At 39.3% G+C, this 18,235-nt stretch overlaps 2 protein-coding genes across 2 annotated transcripts in view; both read left to right on the top strand.

Moving 5' to 3' along the window:
• The window catches only part of LOC140306530 (mucin-5B-like), a 30,973-nt gene extending 13,706 nt beyond the window's left edge, over positions 1 to 17,267 (top strand). The window contains exons 31-53 of the mRNA XM_072385137.1: positions 2,762 to 3,217; positions 3,338 to 4,054; positions 4,112 to 4,219; positions 4,340 to 4,441; positions 8,369 to 8,506; positions 9,063 to 9,295; positions 11,008 to 11,179; positions 11,256 to 11,500; positions 11,602 to 11,785; positions 12,249 to 12,441; positions 12,533 to 12,711; positions 12,804 to 12,873; positions 13,173 to 13,312; positions 13,404 to 13,435; positions 13,529 to 13,697; positions 14,657 to 14,758; positions 14,853 to 14,893; positions 15,011 to 15,133; positions 15,651 to 15,752; positions 15,849 to 15,977; positions 16,351 to 16,390; positions 16,800 to 16,923; positions 17,042 to 17,267. Coding sequence (XP_072241238.1) covers positions 2,762 to 3,217; positions 3,338 to 4,054; positions 4,112 to 4,219; positions 4,340 to 4,441; positions 8,369 to 8,506; positions 9,063 to 9,295; positions 11,008 to 11,179; positions 11,256 to 11,500; positions 11,602 to 11,785; positions 12,249 to 12,441; positions 12,533 to 12,711; positions 12,804 to 12,873; positions 13,173 to 13,312; positions 13,404 to 13,435; positions 13,529 to 13,697; positions 14,657 to 14,758; positions 14,853 to 14,893; positions 15,011 to 15,133; positions 15,651 to 15,752; positions 15,849 to 15,977; positions 16,351 to 16,390; positions 16,800 to 16,923; positions 17,042 to 17,219 — 3,977 coding nt within the window. The 3' untranslated portion in view covers positions 17,220 to 17,267. The remainder of the gene's footprint in view (positions 1 to 2,761; positions 3,218 to 3,337; positions 4,055 to 4,111; positions 4,220 to 4,339; positions 4,442 to 8,368; positions 8,507 to 9,062; positions 9,296 to 11,007; positions 11,180 to 11,255; positions 11,501 to 11,601; positions 11,786 to 12,248; positions 12,442 to 12,532; positions 12,712 to 12,803; positions 12,874 to 13,172; positions 13,313 to 13,403; positions 13,436 to 13,528; positions 13,698 to 14,656; positions 14,759 to 14,852; positions 14,894 to 15,010; positions 15,134 to 15,650; positions 15,753 to 15,848; positions 15,978 to 16,350; positions 16,391 to 16,799; positions 16,924 to 17,041) is intronic.
• On the top strand, positions 6,031 to 8,279 carry LOC140306492 (uncharacterized). Its single transcript, XM_072385108.1, has 3 exons — positions 6,031 to 7,171; positions 7,649 to 8,162; positions 8,261 to 8,279. Exons 1-3 carry the CDS (start codon positions 6,043 to 6,045, stop codon positions 8,277 to 8,279), a joined length of 1,662 nt encoding a protein of 553 aa, XP_072241209.1. The 5' UTR covers positions 6,031 to 6,042.
• Positions 17,268 to 18,235: the final 968 nt, after the last annotated feature.

The following is an 18,235-nucleotide window of genomic DNA, read 5'->3' as shown; positions in this document are numbered from 1 at the left end:
ACAACGACCACCACAATCACAGAAAAACCTACAAAAACAACGGAGGGTACAGAAAAACCTACCACAACAACCATAATTACGGAAAAACCCACAATAAGCTCAACAGCTACAGTGAATCCCCCTGAAACAACAACAACAGCTACAACAACCGTTAAAATTATTACTAATACAAAAGTTACACAAGCCCCATCAACAGCACCTCTCGTTGAAAATACCACAAAAATCACAGAAGAACCCACAACAGCCACAACCGCAGAAAAGCCTAAAATGACAAGCACAACCACAGGAACAGAATCTACATCTAGTGACTGCAATGTTTGCGAATGGTCTAATTGGATCGATAAAGATTACCCTGACCACTCTCCAAATGGTGGAGATTATGAAACTATCAAAAATATTACTGTTCCTGGTATGGGTGCTTGCAGAAAAGCTGTGGAAATACAATGTCGAGCTGCACTGATGAAAGACGTTGCTTTGAAAGACCTAGGTCAAAATGTAACGTGTGACACGACAAATGGATTGATCTGTAATAACAAGGACCAAAACTTTCCTCCTCCTTGTTTCAATTATGAAATACGTGTCAAGTGTTGCTATAAAAAGTGTGGGACAACAATCACAGCAAAGCCCACAACAAGAACGAAGGGTACAGAAAAACCTACGACGACAACCATAATTACGGAAAAACCCACAACAACAACAACAGCCACTGAAAAGCCTACAACGACCACCACAATCACAGAAAAACCTACAAAAACAACGGAGGGTACAGAAAAACCTACCACAACAACCATAATTACGGAAAAACCCACAATAAGCTCAACAGCTACAGTGAATCCCCCTGAAACAACAACAACAGCTACAACAACCGTTAAAATTATTACTAATACAAAAGTTACACAAGCCCCATCAACAGCACCTCTCGTTGAAAATACCACAAAAATCACAGAAGAACCCACAACCGCAGAAAAGCCTAAAATGACAAGCACAACCACAGGAACAGAATCTACATCTAGTGACTGCAATGTTTGCGAATGGTCTAATTGGATCGATAAAGATTACCCTGACCACTCTCCAAATGGTGGAGATTATGAAACTATCAAAAATATTACTGTTCCTGGTATGGGTGCTTGCAGAAAAGCTGTGGAAATACAATGTCGAGCTGCACTGATGAAAGACGTTGCTTTGAAAGACCTAGGTCAAAATGTAACGTGTGACACGACAAATGGATTGATCTGTAATAACAAGGACCAAAACTTTCCTCCTCCTTGTTTCAATTATGAAATACGTGTCAAGTGTTGCTATAAAAAGTGTGGGACAACAATCACAGCAAAGCCCACAACAAGAACGAAGGGTACAGAAAAACCTACGACGACAACCATAATTACGGAAAAACCCACAACAACAACAACAGCCACTGAAAAGCCTACAACGACCACCACAATCACAGAAAAACCTACAAAAACAACGGAGGGTACAGAAAAACCTACCACAACAACCATAATTACGGAAAAACCCACAATAAGCTCAACAGCTACAGTGAATCCCCCTGAAACAACAACAACAGCTACAACAACCGTTAAAATTATTACTAATACAAAAGTTACACAAGCCCCATCAACAGCACCTCTCGTTGAAAATACCACAAAAATCACAGAAGAACCCACAACAGCCACAACCGCAGAAAAGCCTAAAATGACAAGCACAACCACAGGAACAGAATCTACATCTAGTGACTGCAATGTTTGCGAATGGTCTAATTGGATCGATAAAGATTACCCTGACCACTCTCCAAATGGTGGAGATTATGAAACTATCAAAAATATTACTGTTCCTGGTATGGGTGCTTGCAGAAAAGCTGTGGAAATACAATGTCGAGCTGCACTGATGAAAGACGTTGCTTTGAAAGACCTAGGTCAAAATGTAACGTGTGACACGACAAATGGTTTGATCTGTAATAACAAGGACCAAAACTTTCCTCCTCCTTGTTTCAATTATGAAATACGTGTCAAGTGTTGCTATAAAAAGTGTGGGACAACAATCACAGCAAAGCCCACAACAAGAACGAAGGGTACAGAAAAACCTACGACGACAACCATAATTACGGAAAAACCCACAACAACAACAACAGCCACTGAAAAGCCTACAACGACCACCACAATCACAGAAAAACCTACAAAAACAACGGAGGGTACAGAAAAACCTACCACAACAACCATAATTACGGAAAAACCCACAATAAGCTCAACAGCTACAGTGAATCCCCCTGAAACAACAACAACAGCTACAACAACCGTTAAAATTATTACTAATACAAAAGTTACACAAGCCCCATCAACAGCACCTCTCGTTGAAAATACCACAAAAATCACAGAAGAACCCACAACAGCCACAACCGCAGAAAAGCCTAAAATGACAAGCACAACCACAGGAACAGAATCTACATCTAGTGACTGCAATGTTTGCGAATGGTCTAATTGGATCGATAAAGATTACCCTGACCACTCTCCAAATGGTGGAGATTATGAAACTATCAAAAATATTACTGTTCCTGGTATGGGTGCTTGCAGAAAAGCTGTGGAAATACAATGTCGAGCTGCACTGATGAAAGACGTTGCTTTGAAAGACCTAGGTCAAAATGTAACGTGTGACACGACAAATGGATTGATCTGTAATAACAAGGACCAAAACTTTCCTCCTCCTTGTTTCAATTATGAAATACGTGTCAAGTGTTGCTATAAAAAGTGTGGGACAACAATCACAGCAAAGCCCACAACAAGAACGAAGGGTACAGAAAAACCTACGACGACAACCATAATTACGGAAAAACCCACAACAACAACAACAGCCACTGAAAAGCCTACCACGACCACCACAATCACTGCAAAACCCACAACAACAACGGAGGGGACTGAAAAAACTACCACAAAACGGACAATTACAGAAAAACCAACAACAATAAAGGAGGGTACTGAAAAGCCAAGCATGACTACCACAATCACAGAAAAGCCCACAACAACCACAACGGGCACTGAAAAATCTACCACAACAAGCACAACCACGGAAAAGCCCACAACAACAACGGAGGGGACTGAAAAAACTACCACAAAAGGGACAATCACAGAAAAAACCACAACAACCACAAAGGGCACTGAAAAATCTACCACGACCACCACAATCACAGAAAAACCTACAACAACAACGGAGGGTACAGAAAAACCTACCACAACAACCATAATTACGGAAAAACCCACAACAACAACAACAGCCACTGAAAAACCTACCACAACAACCACAATCACAGAAGAACCTACAACAACAACGGAGGGTACAGAAAAACCTACCACAACCACCACAATCACAGAAGAGCCCACAACAACCACAACGAGCACTGAAAAATCTACCACGACCACCACAATCACAGAAAAACCCACAACAACGGAGGGTACAGAAAAACCTACCACAACCACCACAATCACAGAAAAACCCACAACAACAACGGAGGGAACTGAAAAAACTACCACAAAAGGGACAATAACAGAAAAACCAACAACAACAAAGGAGGGTACTAAAAAGCCAAGCACCACTACCACAATCACAGAAAAGCCCACAACAACAACAAAGGGCACTGAAAAATCTACCACAACAAGCACAACCACGGAAAAGCCCACACAAACAACAGAGGGTACAGAAAAACCTACCACAACAGCCATAATTACGGAAAAACCCACAACAACAACAACAGCCACTGAAAAGCCTACAACGACCACCACAATCACAGAAAAACCTACAAAAACAACAAAGGGCACTAAAAAATCTACCACGACCACCACAATCACAGAAAAACCCACAACAACAACGGAGGGGACTGAAAAAGCTACCACAAAAGGGACAATTACAGAAAAACCAACAACAACAAAGGAGGGTACTGAAAAGCCAAGCACGACTACCACAATCACAGAAAAGCCCACAACAACCACAAAGGGCACTGAAAAATCTACCACGACCACCACAATCACAGAAAAACCCACAACAACAACGGAGGGTACAGAAAAAGCTACCACAAAAGGGACAATCACAGAAAAAACCACAACAACAGAGGGTACCAAAAAACCTACCACAACAGCTACAATCACAGAAAAGCCCACAACAACTACAAAGGGCACTGAAAAATCTACCACGACCACCACAATCACAGAAAAACCTACAACAACAACGGAGGGTACAGAAAAGCCTACCACAACAACCATAATTACGGAAAAACCCACAACAACAACAACAGCCACTGAAAAACCTACCACAACAACCACAATCACAGAAGAACCTACAACAACAACGGAAGGTACAGAAAAACCTACCACAACCACCACAATCACAGAAGAGCCCACAACAACCATAACGGGCACTGAAAAATCTACCATGACCACCACAATCACAGAAAAACCTACAACGACAACAGAGAGGACTGAAAAATCTACTACAACCACCACAATCACAGAAAAACCCACAACAACAACGGAGGGGACTGAAAAACCTACCACAAAAGGGACAATTACAGAAAAAACCACAACAACAACAGAGGGTACAGAAAAACCTACCACAACAACCATAATTACGGAAAAACCCACAACAACAAGCACTGAAAAGCCTACCACGACCACCACAATCACAGAAAAACCTACAACAACAACGGAGAGGACTGAAAAATCTACCACAAAACCGACAATTACAGAAAAACCAACAACAACAAAGGAGGGTACTGAAAAGCCTACCACGACCACCACAATCACAGAAAAACCTACAACAACAACAGAGGGTACAGAAAAACCTACCACAACAACCGTAATTACGGAAAAACCCACAACAACAACAACAGGCACTGAAAAGCCTACCACAACCACCACAATCACAGAAAAACCCACAACAACCACAACGGGCACTGAAAAATCTACCACAACCACCACAATCACAGAAAAACCCACAACAACGGAGGGTACAGAAAAACCTACCACAACAACCATAATTACGGAAAAACCCACAACAACAAGCACTGAAAAGCCTACCACGACCACCTCAATCACAGAAAAACCCACAACAACAACGGAGGGGACTGAAAAATCTACCACAAAACCGACAATTACAGAAAAACCAACAACAACAAAGGAGGGTACTGAAAAGCCTACCACGACCACCACAATCACAGAAAAACCTACAACAACAACAGAGGGTACAGAAAAACCTACCACAAAAACAACAGGCACTGAAAAGCCTACCACAACCACCACAGTCACAGAAAAACCCACAACAACAACGGAGGGTACAGAAAAACCTACCACAACAACCATAATTACGAAAAAACCCACAACAACAAGCACTGAAAAGCCTACCACAACCACCACAATCACAGAAAAACCTACAACAACAACAGAGAGGACTGAAAAATCTACCACAAAACCGACAATTACAGAAAAACCAACAACAACAGGCACTGAAAAGCCTACCACAACCACCACAATCACAGAAAAACCCACAACAACAACGGAGGGTACAGAAAAACCTACCACAACAACCGTAATTACGGAAAAACCCACAACAACAACAACAGGCACTGAAAAGCCTACCACAACCACCACAATCACAGAAAAACCCACAACAACCACAACGGGCACTGAAAAATCTACCACAACCACCACAATCACAGAAATACCCACAACAACGGAGGGTACAGAAAAACCTACCACAACAACCATAATTACGGAAAAACCCACAACAACAAGCACTGAAAAGCCTACCACGACCACCTCAATCACAGAAAAACCCACAACAACAACGGAGGGGACTGAAAAACCTACCACAACAACCATAATTACGGAAAAACCCACAACCACAAGCACTGAAAAGCCTACCACGACCACCACAATCACAGAAAAACCTACAACAACAACAGAGAGGACTGAAAAATCTACTACAACCACCACAATCACAGAAAAACCAACAACAACAACAGAGGGTACAGAAAAACCTATCACAACAACAAGCACTGAAATGCCTACCACGACCACCACAATCACAGAAAAACCTACAACAACAACGGAGAGGACTGAAAAATCTACTACAACCACCACAATCACAGAAAAACCCACAACAACAACGGAGGGGACTGAAAAACCTACCACAACAACCATAATTACGGAAAAACCCACAACAACAAGCACTGAAAAGCCTACCACGACCACCTCAATCACAGAAAAACCCACAACAACAACGGAGGGGACTGAAAAATCTACCACAAAACCGACAATTACAGAAAAACCAACAACAACAAAGGAGGGTACTGAAAAGCCTACCACGACCACCACAATCACAGAAAAACCTACAACAACAACAGAGGGTACAGAAAAACCTACCACAAAAACAACAGGCACTGAAAAGCCTACCACAACCACCACAGTCACAGAAAAACCCACAACAACAACGGAGGGTACAGAAAAACCTACCACAACAACCATAATTACGAAAAAACCCACAACAACAAGCACTGAAAAGCCTACCACAACCACCACAATCACAGAAAAACCTACAACAACAACAGAGAGGACTGAAAAATCTACCACAAAACCGACAATTACAGAAAAACCAACAACAACAGGCACTGAAAAGCCTACCACAACCACCACAATCACAGAAAAACCCACAACAACAACGGAGGGTACAGAAAAACCTACCACAACAACCGTAATTACGGAAAAACCCACAACAACAACAACAGGCACTGAAAAGCCTACCACAACCACCACAATCACAGAAAAACCCACAACAACCACAACGGGCACTGAAAAATCTACCACAACCACCACAATCACAGAAATACCCACAACAACGGAGGGTACAGAAAAACCTACCACAACAACCATAATTACGGAAAAACCCACAACAACAAGCACTGAAAAGCCTACCACGACCACCTCAATCACAGAAAAACCCACAACAACAACGGAGGGGACTGAAAAACCTACCACAACAACCATAATTACGGAAAAACCCACAACCACAAGCACTGAAAAGCCTACCACGACCACCACAATCACAGAAAAACCTACAACAACAACAGAGAGGACTGAAAAATCTACTACAACCACCACAATCACAGAAAAACCAACAACAACAACAGAGGGTACAGAAAAACCTATCACAACAACAAGCACTGAAATGCCTACCACGACCACCACAATCACAGAAAAACCTACAACAACAACGGAGAGGACTGAAAAATCTACTACAACCACCACAATCACAGAAAAACCCACAACAACAACGGAGGGGACTGAAAAACCTACCACAACAACCATAATTACGGAAAAACACACAACAACAAGCACTGAAAAGCCTACCACGACCACCACAATCACAGAAAAACCTACGACAACAACGAAGAGGACTGAAAAATCTACCACAAAACCCACAACAACAACGGAGGGTACAGAAAAACCTACCACAACAACCATAATTACGAAAAAACCCACAACAACAAGCACTGAAAAGCCTACCACAACCACCACAATCACAGAAAAACCTACAACAACAACAGAGAGGACTGAAAAATCTACCACAAAACCGACAATTACAGGAAAACCTACAACAACAACAACAGGCACTGAAAAGCCTACCATAACCACCACAATCACAGAAAAACCCACAACAACAACGGAGGGTACAGAAAAACCTACCATAACAACCGTAATTACGGATAAACCCACAACAACAACAACTACAGGCACTGAAAAGCCTACCACAACCACCACAATCACAGAAAAACCCACAACAACAACGGAGGGTACAGAAAAACCTACCACAACCACTACAATCACAGAAGAGCCCACAACAACCACAACGGGCACTGAAAAATCTACCACGACCACCACAATCACAGAAAAACCCACAACAACGGAGGGTACAGAAAAACCTACCACAACCACCACAATCACAGAAAAACCCACAACAACCACAAAGGGCACTGAAAAATCTACCACGACCACCACAATCACAGAAAAACCCACAACAACAACAGAGGGTACAGAAAAACCTACCACAACAGCCACAATCACAGAAAAGTCCCAAACAACAGGCACTGGAAAGCCTTCCACAACCAGTATTACCAACGAAAAGCCCACTCCAACAACAACGGGTATAGAAAACACAACCACAGAAACCATGACCACAGAAAAACCGACAATACCCTTAACGGCTACTGTCTCTACAACAGGCACAGAAAAGCCCATTAAAACTACAACAACAAAAGCTACAACAACCCTTCAAATTATTACAAATACAGTGGTTACAGAAGCTCCATCAACAGCACCTCTTGTTGAACCTGCCTCAACAACCACAAAACAATCCACAACAACCAAAACATCTACAACACTTGCAGTAACTTCAACAGGGCGATCTTCAACACCCGTCAAAACAACTTTATGTTCTTGCAAGTATATGGATCAGACTTTCTCTCCTGGTAAGCAATGCACTGTTGTCATCATTCTTTATTATCATTACTCTTAATTAAGAGCCACATCTGCTCCTACAACATGACCTTCACCTTCATCTGGTCAAAACTGACCAGGGCTTTGAAAAACTATGATTTTTGAATATCCTCTGGTCTTAAATGCCAGTTCCTCAGAATTTCTTTTCATTTCAATCTAGAACTAGACTCATGGAAAAGTATGGCCGGCAAACAAAAACGAATGGCTTTCTTCAGTTTAACAAGCCTTTTTCATTCAAAGACCAGTTTTACTTACAACTTTCATTGGAGGCATAAGTAACTTCAGACCCATTAACATATCCCCTCTTTCAGCAACCAAATACAACTATCTGAATCCTGTTTGCATGTGGTTTAGTTATCAGCTTGAAGATTAACCGAAAATGGTTTGTTTAAATGTCAGTTGTGAAAACATAATTGTCCTCAGACTTTTTCCAAAGGTTTCATTGTGAAAACCACAGATTGCTCCTATATTGTTTTCCCACATAATTTATTAATGTGTTCTTATTATCCTGGGCTTGTTCTGTCATAGGTACCTACTTGTACAATAAGACTGATGGAGCAGGCTGGTGTTACACTGCATATTGTAATTTGACGTGTAGTGTTGAAAAGCATGGCAGGCCGTGTCACACTACAACTCCACCAAGTTCTCCAACTGCCACAACCAGCTCTGGCCCAACAACACTCATTAGCTCAACAGCAAACTTAACAGTATCCACTGTGACGCCTACCACAGACTGCTCATATCTCAACCCACCCAGAAAGGTATTTATATTTAAACTACAGTATATACTTAAAGAAAGGAAAAAGAAGAAAACTTAAATGGCACTTTTGGCTTTTTTTCCATTACATTGATTGATTGATTGATTTCTTTTATTTCGAACACAGGAAATAAATTTAAACAATAAAAATAAAGAAATAAATATCTATATATATATTAATGTCAAATGCATTCAATATCATGTTCGAAAATGGCATGATACAGTTCAGCATGATACAGTTCAGTACGGTTCGACTTCTGCTGCGGTTCAATTTCACTGTGTTTCAGGAGACACCTTTATCCAAAATTAATTACAAGCGAGAGATACAGAAAAGTAAAGAGTTGTCATTGCATTGAATAAGGTGTGCAGCAGGCTTTCGGTTCAGAGGAGATTCAATATTTTTTTGGCACAGATCATACTAAGTGGGTTTTAAACAACTTCATGGAACAAGGGAGTGTTTCAGTATATTTGCACTGCTATGGAAAGTGAAACCTTGGCTGAGATAGTACCAAAAACAGTATCAGATACTATCTGTCATGTGTTTCAATCTACAATGAAAAACAGAATAAAAACCGTACTGTACATGTAATGGAAAAGCACTTCAGAGGCCAGTTTACGTTGGCAAGACAGCCGAGATTCTGGATGGTTGTATGAAATTACAGTCAAAAGAGAATCCAAATTGCCCAGCTGGGGGCTTAGCCAATGCACAGTTGTTTGAAACGGTCATCACACTGGAAGCAAGACTTGAGTTTCAGTTGTTATTAACTGGATACATTAACTGGATACACAGGAGAGTCTTTCTACTTTAAAAGAAAAGTAATTGAAAACATCAATTATTTTCTCGATTGAAAACATTTTTTATTTGTTCGTGTCCTAACTAATTTACCAGTTAGCTCTGCTGGTTCATTGATCTGATTGGTTGAAGTTCCCTCATGGTAGACGGTGATTGATGTTTATGATATTTATCTTTTGAAAGTTCCTAGATGACAAACACATTTTGTGACGCTCCGGTTAAAGGCCAATATCCTCACCAAACTTTTAACAGCTTTTAACAGCTCCATCCTGTTATATTTTGGGAGTTTCATTAAAGTTAAATGAAAATTGCTATTGTTTTTACCTTGACTTCATCTTTAAGGAGGAAAAAAATAAATAAATACAGCAAATGCATACAATCCTGCCATGCACTCACCTTTTAGGTCAGAGTTAGCAAAAAATAAAAAATTTTTAAAAAAAACGGTAATCAGAACTACAGGTTTGAATCTACGCCCAGATTTCTAAACTGTACTCGATAAAAAAAAAAAAGGAAATAATAAAAACAGCTGTTTCTGTCAAGAAAGTCCAACTTCTCCAAACTAAAGGGGAGATTTTGGTGCTATATTCTTTTGTATTGGTCCTTTTTTCCCTTGTTTTTTTAAATTTTTTATTTCTTTACTTACAGACACCCCCAAAACACAGCATTTTTTATTTGTTTCAGTCTGTAATTACTGATTAATCTGAAATAACCCGTTCTAGATAGATTCCCATTTCACTTCTTTGCAGTTTTAGCTGTACACTGCTTGATGGCAAACAAGTGTGCCATAAATTCTATTAAGATCACAAAAACTATGCAATAGATCTCTATTGAAGAAATTTTGCCTGTATGCATCTTGGGTGCTCAGATATGAAACATCTTAAACTAACTGTTGATTGCTAAAAGTATTTATTTGTTCTTCACAGGATGGCGAGTCCTGGAATTCAAGCAAATGTTTCAGCGAAACATGTACTGATGGTGTGGTTATCAAAAAACATAAAAACTGTAAACCAGCACCCACTCCTGTTTGTGATAATGGACACCAGCCAGTAAGAGTTTATGATGAAACAGGTTGCTGTTACCACGAAGAATGCAAATGTAAGTTACATGGCAACAAGCAGAGGGTCTTTTCTCTGATGTAGCACCCAGTCTAATGTGAATCTGCTATTTGCAGGTGTTTGCGTTGGCTGGGGAGATCCTCATTACAATACATTTGATGGCCAATATTACAGCTTCCAGGAAAACTGTACTTATGTCTTGATCAAAGAGATCATTCCCCGACACAATTTCACAGTTCACATCGACAACGTAAACTGTGATGCCACTGGAACTGCGACCTGCACCAAAGCTTTGATCGTGTATTACAAAAACTATGAGGTTATCCTTACACAGGAGACAGAACCAAAAACTGAGAACTTTGTAAGAATTGCCATAAGAAACTGTCTGAAGTTCTTTCTTAATTGTTCTTATATATTGCTGTAACATGCATTGAAGGTGTGTCACCTGTTGTACTTATTTAGGTATACATCAACGGCAAGCGGGTGATTCCAAGCTACTCTAATAAAGACCTCACCATCACAAGCACAGGCATTGAGCTGCATTTAAAGATCCCAGAAATTGAAGCTGTAGTGATGTTTAAAGGCCTCTCATTCCGTGTTGAACTGCCGTTTTCACTTTTCCACCACAACACAGAGGGACATTGTGGTAAGCTGATTACTGATAATCTGTCCTAACATTCATGTTGTCAGATATATAAGGCTCTATGTTGTTTTTTTTGTTTTTTATAAATAAAAGATATATAATTACTGTATATATACAGCGCAATATTTAATTTAAAAGTGTTACACCATCTAAACTCATAGGTCAAAGGGCCTAACCCTTATATCTGTTGTTCTTATTTAGTCTATGGTTCTAAATTGGGAATAACATGCCCTTAAAAATTGTGAAAGAAAAAACTGTACAGTTTTATAGTTTTATAGATACATTAGAAATGTACAACAACAACAAGTAAAACTTTACAGCAACAGTCTGATTAAAAATCTAATTGTTGCAAGTCATTGGATGAAATGACTGTGGCTAGCAGCCTGTGAATGTTCATATTGGGGAATTTGGGAACCTTTTCCGTGTGTGGGTTGTAATGTTTCTTCTTAAAATGTCCCTTCTCAAGGTTACTGTGACAATAGCACAATAAATGACTGCAGATTACCAAATGGCGATATTCATCCATCATGCTCTGAGATGGCATATAAGTGGGTAGTCTCCGATAAGGATAAACCACATTGTGAGAACAGAACTCATCCTCCTTCACCCACGTCAGACCCATCATGCAATCCTAGTATCTGTGATATTTTGAACAGCAAGTAAGAAATACAAACATTTCTATGTAATCACAATATGTTAAATCGTTTTTGCAGTAGGGTTAACATGTTTTCTTTCTTTTTATACATTAAGGGTGTTTGAAGCTTGCCACAAACAAATTGCACCACAGTCTTATTACGAGGCCTGTAAATTTGATGTTTGCCACATGAAAAATGCAACCAATGGCTGTTCCTCCCTGGAGATGTACGCCTTGATGTGTGCTGAAGCTTCTGTCTGTGTAGCCTGGAGAAACGCTACAAAAGGACAGTGTGGTAGGATCATTTGGGTTCAGTAGAAAGTGCCCTATTCTTTATCAATGACATTGCCACTTTGATGATGTGACACCCATTCTCTCTTTGTATAGATTATAATTGTCCAGAAAATAAAGTCTACAAGCCTTGTGGGCCGACTGTTGTACCAACTTGCAATGGAAGGTAAGCACTCACTTCTGTTATTATACTGTCACTAATTAAGTCATGTAAGCAGCTTGTCATTTAATGAGTGTATACAGTCATATTAGTTACACTGACAAGCCACATGAGTTATTATGAATAACTAACTCATTATTCATAATGATAATGAGTTAGTTCGTTAATTATTTCAGTTAAAAGTTAATGTGGACTTAGTGGAGTCTGCATTTGGGTCCTCCATCACATTTATTTGCCAGTCTGGTATGTGTTGTCTTTGCTGCAATAACAATGCATTTTTACATCTTAACTGTTTACATATTAAGATACAATGAAAAGCTTACACAGCAATGCCAAGGAGATGGTGATAAAGAGAATACAGCTTGCAGTTCATTCATGGAAGGATGTTTCTGCCCAGAGGGAATGACTTTGTTCAATCCAACCTCTGACATCTGTGTCACTTCCTGTAAGACCCTCCTTTTTTTCCCCAGAAGAACATGAAAATATGTATTTTTGTGAAAGAGCATGTCGGTTAATTGGTTGTTTTTATGTTTAAGGTTGCACTGGACCTGATGGCCTGCCCAAAAAGGTAAACATTACAATAAGTTATACAGTTATCACTCGTTACTTATCACTCTTTACTTGCTGTAATGACAAACTCTTTTTTCTTTCATTCAAACAGTATGGTGAGAGGTGGCAGAGTGGCTGTCAGCAGTGTGTCTGTAGTAAGGAGACTGAAAGTGTTAAGTGTGAGCCTCTCACATGTCCCACCCAAAAACCAGTTGAGTGCACAGAGGAAGGCCACGTGTTGGCGAACCGAACAGTTGACTGCTGCCACAGACAGACATGTGGTGAGTGATTTTAGGTACCACGCCTACATAGATAACATACAGCATGTCTTAACATTAACAGGTGGGACAACAGGTCTTTAAATAACAATCAAAAGGATACTCCAAAAATATATGTGGCCAAGGTTTCAGACAATTAGATCGATATGTGTTGAAATAATCCCTCTAGGCCTAAAGGCCAGACTTCCCACAACTCTGAACAATCACTTTCCAACTGTTTTTTTTTTTTAACTCTTGTTGCAAGCTGATGTTGGTTTGTCTCCTCATATGGTCATCTGCTCCAGGCAAAGCATCCCCAGGGCAAAACCACAGAGGTTCACTGGGTGCTGCCTTCAAATGCATCTGATTCTAATAGATACTATTTCAAAATGTCTACTTTTTTTCCTGGACATCAGACCAGTGGAAAATTACTACCCCCATCCTTTAAATACAGTTTATATTTCAAATGAACGGACTGTAAAGGATCAGTATAATATAAATTAAGATTTTTCTAATCATGAATTATGCAGTGATACTTCAGATTTAGAATATAAGTAAAAAGCCATAGATGAGCATGACAGATTCCCTTTAAATATCATGGGATGCACCAAGTTGCATCATGGGAAATACTGGATGCAACATTTTGTAACTCATCTTTTTAGACATTTAAAAAGCACAGCGCAGAGGAAAACCTGAATGTAAAATCATAATCCCTTTTGATTACAACTTTAATTCGAGTATAAGCATTAGCATGCAGTTCATTAAAACTTTAAAGGGGATTGCATTTTTAAAAAATAATCATAAAAAATATCAAAGTGTAGCAAGTAATCACATCATTTCAAGGAGTGCTTCTTGTCTAACTTATTTCAGTTTGCTGTAATTTCAGTTTCAGGCAAACCGTTTCCAGGTGTCTTTACATGTTTTGTTTTGCTTTTGGGGTTAAACTCACCAACGCTGTAAATATCTGACCTTTTGACCAACAGAGTGTGATAAGAACCGCTGTTCACCACAACCACAGTGTGAACTGGGATTTGAGTTGAAGATCCAGGTCTCGAATGAAAGTTGTTGCCCTGTCTACACCTGTGGTGAGATCTTTGTACAGGTGTATTTCAAACATGGCCAACCATGTCTTCTATAATTATACTCATATCATCCTGTTTCCAACATTGTTCCATGTAGTGCCCAAAGGCGTCTGTGTTTATGACGACACTGAATACAAGGTAAGGATTCATATCCAATGTAAATGTGTGTTCTAATAAGAAAATACTTACCTTTAAGATTGTTAGCAAAAGCTTCCAAATGAAGTTGTCTAATTTTGTAAAAACCTTTTGCCACAGCCAGGTACAAATTTCTCCAAAAGCCCATGTGAACCCTGTCGTTGCACTGAAAACCAGAATTCCAGCAGCAAGCTGAACATCATTAAGTGTGAGCTGATAAACTGTTCCCGGTCATGTGAAGAGGTAATTCTGCGTTTGATCAGTTAAAGCTGAAGCCTGATGAGTTGTATATTGAACAAAAATATTTCAAATTAAAACTCTAAATTCAGGAAAACTACCGCCTTAAACCTGGATACTGATTCAGGAAACCAGTGCTGAAACTGATTCATTCAAAGAAAAAAAAAAAAGTGTTGTTTGCTCTGTTTTAAGAAGTCTACCGTTTCTCCTCGTGAAATTGTGTTTGTATGGTTTTGCGTTATCTATTGATGTACTTTGTACAATACCCAGAGTAACAATGACAGTTTCTTCAGAAATTGATATTGCCATATTTTCAAAAGACAAGAGATATATTGAGCTCTGTAAATTTTATTTCATCCACTTAAAATCTAAAAACTCTGAATATAAACCAAAGTCATCTGTCAAAATTGATAATGCCTGAAGGTCAGTGAGAACTTTGCTTAAATGTAAATGCATTCAATGAAACCTCCCAGCTAATATACAAGATTTAATCTCCTTGTTAATTTGAACATTTTACAAATAGGGCCAGGAGTACGTCGATCAGCCTGGACAATGCTGTGGATCGTGTGTGCAGACGAGCTGTGTTTTCAAGGTTCCCGGCTTCACTTCACCAGTCGTGCTAAAGGTAAGTACAGCGCAATGCAAACATCCTAACTTTAACTGAGAATAACCAAGAGTGTACAGCATTCTTACTAACGGAGCACGTCTACACATGTGACAGCCTTCTCAGACGTGGTCACCACCAAATGACAACTGCACCCAGTATGATTGCCGGAAGGTGAAAGGCAATTTTATAGAGTCGATAAACCAAACAACGTGTCCCGAATTTGACCCCAAGAACTGCATTCCAGTGAGTATAATCCAGTTCTGAAAGGAGCATAACATTTTGCTTTTGGCAGCTCGTCGTACCTGAATGACAAAGATGGGTGGCATGTTCTCTTTTTATGCAGTTTTGTTCCAGTAATTTGATGTCTCTCTGAAAGTTGATTTTTGATTCATGATCTTAGATTAACACTCGTTAAAACTGGTGACTGTGTAACAAATAGCAGCAAAAAGATAGGCAGAGGAAAATAAATACAAATAAATGTGAAAAGTGTACAGTTACAATGCACTATTGATTATTGTTACTATATGCTGTCGTTGTACTATAGAAGTGAAGTAGTGATATCAAGGTAGTATAGCTTCTTTGTCATAAAAGTAACACAATCTTATCTCCATAACAGGGGTCTGAGAAAAGAGACGCGAGTGGTTGTTGCAGAACTTGTAAGTATGATTTGATACAACAACCTTGGATTACACAATATTACATCATGTTTTACAAAATTGACACTGACCTCCATAAACTTCATCCAAAACTCTCCTAATTTTTTGCACATTATCTAATTTACATGTAAGCCTTTGATACCCAAAGTATATGTCTTATTGTGTTCCTCAGTGTATTAGAGAACTTTCTTACAATCTTTTTTTTAAATTAAAGAAAATCACAGCATCCAATTTACAGATACCTCTGTAGATATCTTCAGATTTCAAAACTAAACTATCTTCAAACTTCAAATTAGAGAAGAGAAACAAATAAGGATACAATTTCTGCCAGCTAATAAGGCTTTTGTGTTTTCAATGATCTCAATGAAGCTTTATGCTCGATGTAGAATTGTTCATGTGTTTTCCACAGGCACTCCTCGTTACAGCTGTGAGCTGACAAAGAACACCACCTACCTGCAGACAAACAACTGCAGGTCAGATAAGAGGGTGGTGCTCACTGCCTGTGAGGGATCCTGTGGAGCGTCCTGGTCAATGTGAGGCTCATTATAAAGTATCTGTGGAATATGCAGTGCAAACTACACAATAATGCTAAAATCTCTTTACTGCGTTTTAACAACAGGTATCTCACCCTTACTCTCTATGTATTTGCAGGTACTCAGCGGAGGCTAACAGAATGATGCATTCGTGTTCCTGCTGTCGTGAAATGGCCACCAGCAAGAAGAAAGTGAGGATGACCTGCTCCGATGGCAGAACATTCACACAAACCTACATTTCAGTTGACAAGTGTGGATGTGAGGTTGCTGAATGTAAAGAGTACACCAAACATTAACATGAAAAATGTCAAAGGCCGGACCAAAATTTCACCTGTTTAAAGGAAAAGCTAACCCATGTACACATACATATATATATCTATGGAATAGATATATATGAATCTTCAAAAACTTCAAAAACAGCACATGTGCTGGTATGAAATTTACGCTATTTACACCGCTTATTTGTGCTTTAACCACACTTAATCCTTAATCATCCTTTCTCATTCATTGTCTGCATTGCAATAAATCACTGTCTCTGATGTTTCCAACTGCTGTCTTCATTATCATTAAAACTCATTTGCTGATGATCCGTGTCTTCTTGGTTTTTATTTTCTTAAATGACTCATCATGGAAATTTCTTATAATTCCTTCTCCTTTCTCTGAGTGCCTTGTTCAAAATTCGACACAGCATGCATTGATTTATACACATCAGGTTGGATCACTTGATATGGAGACATAAGTAATCAGTGGTCAACTAATCATGCACATACAGATGACAAATTAAAAGAAAATCTGTGTAAAGTCTTTAAGATTAGTGGTGGCCAAAATGCGCCCCAGGAACAGTTTCAGTGCTCCTTGACCTTGATTTTCACAGTCTCTGGATCTCTTCAGGACAGATGGAAAGCCATTCTTACCAGAAGAGTTTTGTTTTGTATTTTGATGATCGAAAACATCAGTCCAAAATCTCCCTGTACTATTGTTGTGAGTTGAGACCACATGACAGTGAAGGCCAGAGCATATAATTTGTAGGGTTTTCATGCTCAGCTAAACAGTGACCCTTTTGCTCTGTGGAAGGGGCACTGACATTTAGATTGATATTGCCCTGATTGAGATATAAGTGATTTAACAAATGATGAAGGTGATCACTATGAACAACTTTGAACTTTATGATTTATTATTATACTTTTTTACACAGCACTAAAATATTTTTTTCTGCCCTTGACACATCTAAATTGACACAGGCCTAATTTATATCTCTGTTTAACCAAAAGCTTTTTTAAAATTAACTCTATTGGATTTTTCAACTCTTAAC

This window comes from Leuresthes tenuis, unplaced genomic scaffold, assembly GCF_036924035.1.
Source record: "Leuresthes tenuis unplaced genomic scaffold, fLeuTen1.0.hap1 SCAF_5, whole genome shotgun sequence".
NCBI lineage: Eukaryota > Metazoa > Chordata > Actinopteri > Atheriniformes > Atherinopsidae > Leuresthes > Leuresthes tenuis.
The sequence above is the reverse complement of the archived record's forward strand: the minus strand, read 5'-3'. Positions and strand labels throughout refer to the sequence as shown.

Excerpts from the sequence above, each read along its gene's own strand:
- LOC140306492 (XM_072385108.1), top strand. The coding sequence starts at position 6,043 with ATGCCTACCACGACCACCACAATCACAGAAAAACCTACAACAACAACG. Across the intron at positions 7,172-7,648 it reads ACCAACAACAACAACAGAGG|GCACTGAAAAGCCTACCATA; the intron begins GTACAGAAAAAC and ends CAACAACAACAG.